The sequence below is a fragment of the Apium graveolens genome, chromosome 7 (genome assembly GCF_009905375.1).
Source record: "Apium graveolens cultivar Ventura chromosome 7, ASM990537v1, whole genome shotgun sequence".
Taxonomy (NCBI): domain Eukaryota; kingdom Viridiplantae; phylum Streptophyta; class Magnoliopsida; order Apiales; family Apiaceae; genus Apium; species Apium graveolens.
The window spans coordinates 42,477,450-42,481,335 of NC_133653.1; the positions used below are offsets into that span (position 1 = coordinate 42,477,450).

A 3,886-nucleotide genomic window follows, 5' to 3' on the forward strand; every position below is an offset into this window, starting at 1 on the left:
AGTGAATTGGGCTTTTTTGAGGAGAAGAATGAAAGCAATGGATTTCTGTGAGGTTTGGATTGAATGGATGATACTATGTGTTAAAACAGTCACGTATAATTTCTGTCTGAATGGGTCTATAATTGGTCCGGTGGCTCCGAAGAAAGGGTTGCGACAGGGAGACCCGCTCTCCTCATATTTATTTCTTCTTTGTGTTGAAAGTTTGTCGAATGTAATTGATGACGGGTCAAGGAGAGCTCTGATTCATGGATGCCAAATTAGCCCGACAACACCAACTATTTCCCACCTCCACTTTGCTGATGACAACTTTTTGTGCTTTCAAGCCACTACTGCAGAAGCTAATAACATCAAGGCTTTACTAGTTGACTATGAGAGAAGCTCAGGACAATCTGTTAATTTTTTAAAGTCAGGCGTGTTCTATAGTGTGAATGGGAGTGATGCAAAGAAAATAGAGATATCACAAATTCTGGAGGTGCATAATGAGATCACTGATACAAAATATCTTGGATTGCCATCTCTAGTAGGGCGATCTAAGAATAAGGTTTTTGGCTATCTGAAGGATAAAGCGAGGAAGAGGATTCAAGGATGGAAGAATAAACCAATTTCTCAAGGCGGTAAAACAGTGTTGATCAGGAATGTGGCCCAAGCTATTCCATCATACACTATGTCATGTTTTTTGCTGCCTACATCTCTTTAGACTGAACTCGAACAGATGTTTAATAATTATTGGTGGTGAACAAATCGTGGAGATAATCAAAAAGGCTTGAACTAGGTGTCTTGGAATAACATGAGTTATACGAAAAGCAAGGGCGGACTAGGTTTCAGGAACCTTCATGGCTTTAATATTGCATTGCTTGGTAAGCATATTTGGAATTTTATGCGAAATCCGGACTCTCTTGTTGCAAAGGTTTTTAAGGAAAGATACTTTTCTGATAAGCATGTGCTGAAGGCAAACAAAGGCCAAGGATCGAGCCTCATATGGACAGGGCTATGGCAAGCCAAAGAGGAATTGAGTAGTGGCTTTCGGCGGGTATTAGGGAATGTAGAATCTATTGCAGCTACGACAGACCCATGGTTGAGAAATAAAACTGATTTTCAGGTGGAGCAAGTTCAAATGTACGAAGGTAGAGATGAGAAAGTGGCTTCTCTGTTCATGCCAGGTGAAAAGAAATGGAATACGACTTTAGTCAGACATAATTTTGTTCAAGAAGATGCTGATGCAATTCTTGAAACTCTTATCCCTCAACGAGATGTGGCTGATCAAGTAGTTTGGGTTCACGAGTAATGGTGCTTATACGGCAAAAAGAGCTTATCACTTCTGGTATGAATCAAATATTGGTTTGCATGCTACTCCTTCATGTGTAGGTTGGAAGAGAATTTGGCATCTAAATATCCCTCATAAAATTAAAGTTTTTGTGTGGCGATATTGCAGGAATGTTGTCCCAGTTCGATGGAGATTAAGCTCTAGAGGAATACGAATTCCTATTACTTGTCCTATGTGTGAAACTGATGTAGAACATATGTTACATTTGTTTTATGACTGTAGTTTTGCTACGGAATGCTGAAATTACGCGGGGCTAAGTTATGATTGGAGTCAAGTGGAGTGTGTTCATGGGTGGCTGCTGCAGAAACTTATTGATGCTAAGGCTGAGGAGCTTTTGAAAATTTGTATGGTTTTATGGGGCATTTGGTACTGAAGAAATAAAAAGGTATGGGATGGCAAAGTAGTCACAGCTGCTTTTTCTATGGATAGTAGCTTCCAGATTTTAGCACAATAGACTCAAGCAAGAGAACACCCCGATCTTGTGGAACATGATCAGTCGAGAACTCAAGTTCTAGTGTCTAAAGCCAACGAAAGATGGAAACCTCCTCCACCTGTATGGTTCAAAATAAATGTTGATGCATCTGTCATTCCAGGTGCCAAAGTTTTCTCCACAGGTATGGTGCTAAGGAACCATGAAGGCCAGTTCTTAGCAGCCAAGACGAAGAAATTGGCAGGGGAGATATCAGTAGTTGAAGCGGAAGCAGAGGGCATTATGGAAGCATTATCATGGATCATGGACATGGGCAAGCAAAATGATGAAGTGATAATTGAGTCTGATACAAAGCTCAATGTTGATGCAATTGCATGCCAGAAGATGAATTTTCTAGAGGTTGGAGAAATAATCGAGACTTGTAAACAGATGCTAAGCAATTTATGTAGAGTTTTGATTATTTTTGTTCGGAAGAATGCTAACCGGGTAGCACATGAAGTCGCTAAAATCCCGTGTTTAGTAAATTCCCATAATGTTTTCACGTTTTCTCCTACGTGTTTGTTGGAGGCTCTTTCTTATGATTGTCTTTGAGTAATGAAGCAATTTACTTTCAACAAAAAAGAGTAAGTATGGATATGACTATATTTTTTATTATATTATAAGAGTTATTTATAATAATTAGATTTTAAACTAGAAAGTTTGTATAGTGACCCGAGAAATGGATTCTAAAAAATATATACTCGGCCCTATTAAATAGATAATGTATTTCAATGAGAATATTTGTAATTTAAAATTATTTAATTTGTTGATAAAATTCAAATTTTAAACTGATTTATATAATTACTATTACTGGTTACTACTGTATTTAATCATAAATATGATTTAAAAAATAATGATTAAAATTTACGCGATCAAACTAGAAACGTAATTTGGACCAAACTATAACTAAAAATTGACGTAGTTTTGTATTAATGATTTACTAGCGTGTTAATGCTAATGTTGATAGGGTATATCTTTTCGGAAACTTCGATTTTGTTTCGGCTTTAAAAAAAAGCGCAAGGTGGGACATATATAATCTATATCTTAACAATTTGTTTTAGTTGGATAAAATACTTTTTGACTTTAATTTTATTTATCTTGGATCAATTATATAAATCTAATTTAGCCTTGTTGAATAGTATATTGGCTTGTTTTATTCTGACGTTGTTATACAAGGTGACAAATTATCTCTAATTTCATTTTAATAAAATAGTATGAATATTATAGACAGAAAAAGAAATCCGTAATTATAAACGGTCGTTATATCAACCAATTTCAAGTTTTTATAATTAGTTTGTTTTGAATTTTATTTTAATCTGAGTTGAATATTATTTTCTTTTAACCCAAGTTGAATATTATTTTCTTTTAACCCGGATGGGTAGTATATTTTTTTAACCCGATGTCATTATATCGACCAACAAAATATCTTTTAATTTTAATTTAATTTTGGTCGGATTCAATAGTATAATTTTTTAACTGCGTCATTAGTATTTATTATTTATTTTAGTCCGATGCACCAAATCCAGTTAACTATATTTAATTTTTTCTATTTTTAATTTAGCCCAGATCATTAGTATAATCTTGTTTAAAAATGATCAATATGGTATATTGTTTTCTTTTATCGCAGGCCACAATATCAATCACCGAATTATCTTTTGATTTAAATTTTATTTCATACTGTTGAATAGTATAACCTTTTCATGCCCGAGTGAATAATATACGTTATTTTATTTTGGCCAGAGTCATTATACATATTTAATTATATTACATTTTGTTTTAGATTGTTCAATAGTATAACTTTATTTTAGCCTGATGAATAATATATATTATTTTATTTTAGTCCAAGCCTTTATACATATTTTATTTTATTTGTATTTATATAAATATTTTATAAATATTAGTCTATTGATGAGAGTGTTTTACTTAAAATATAATCATAGATTTAGAGGATAACTCAAAATGTGTTTGAACTCAAAATATATGTCAACAGACGACCAATGACAATTAACCAGATTTTCAATATTTCCTTTTTAATGTAATAGTATAAATAAATAGTGTATATAATCTATCTATACTATTATATTAAAGACGAA

The 3,886-nt window shown here is 33.3% G+C and overlaps 1 protein-coding gene across 1 annotated transcript; it reads left to right on the forward strand.

Annotated features, from left to right (window-relative positions):
* Window positions 1-787: 787 nt before the first annotated feature.
* On the forward strand, window positions 788-2,345 carry LOC141673535 (uncharacterized). Its single transcript, XM_074480286.1, has 3 exons — window positions 788-1,281; window positions 1,433-1,542; window positions 1,918-2,345. The coding sequence occupies exons 1-3, from the start codon at window positions 788-790 to the stop codon at window positions 2,343-2,345; spliced, it is 1,032 nt and encodes a 343-aa protein (XP_074336387.1).
* The last annotated feature ends 1,541 nt before the right edge of the window (window positions 2,346-3,886 follow it).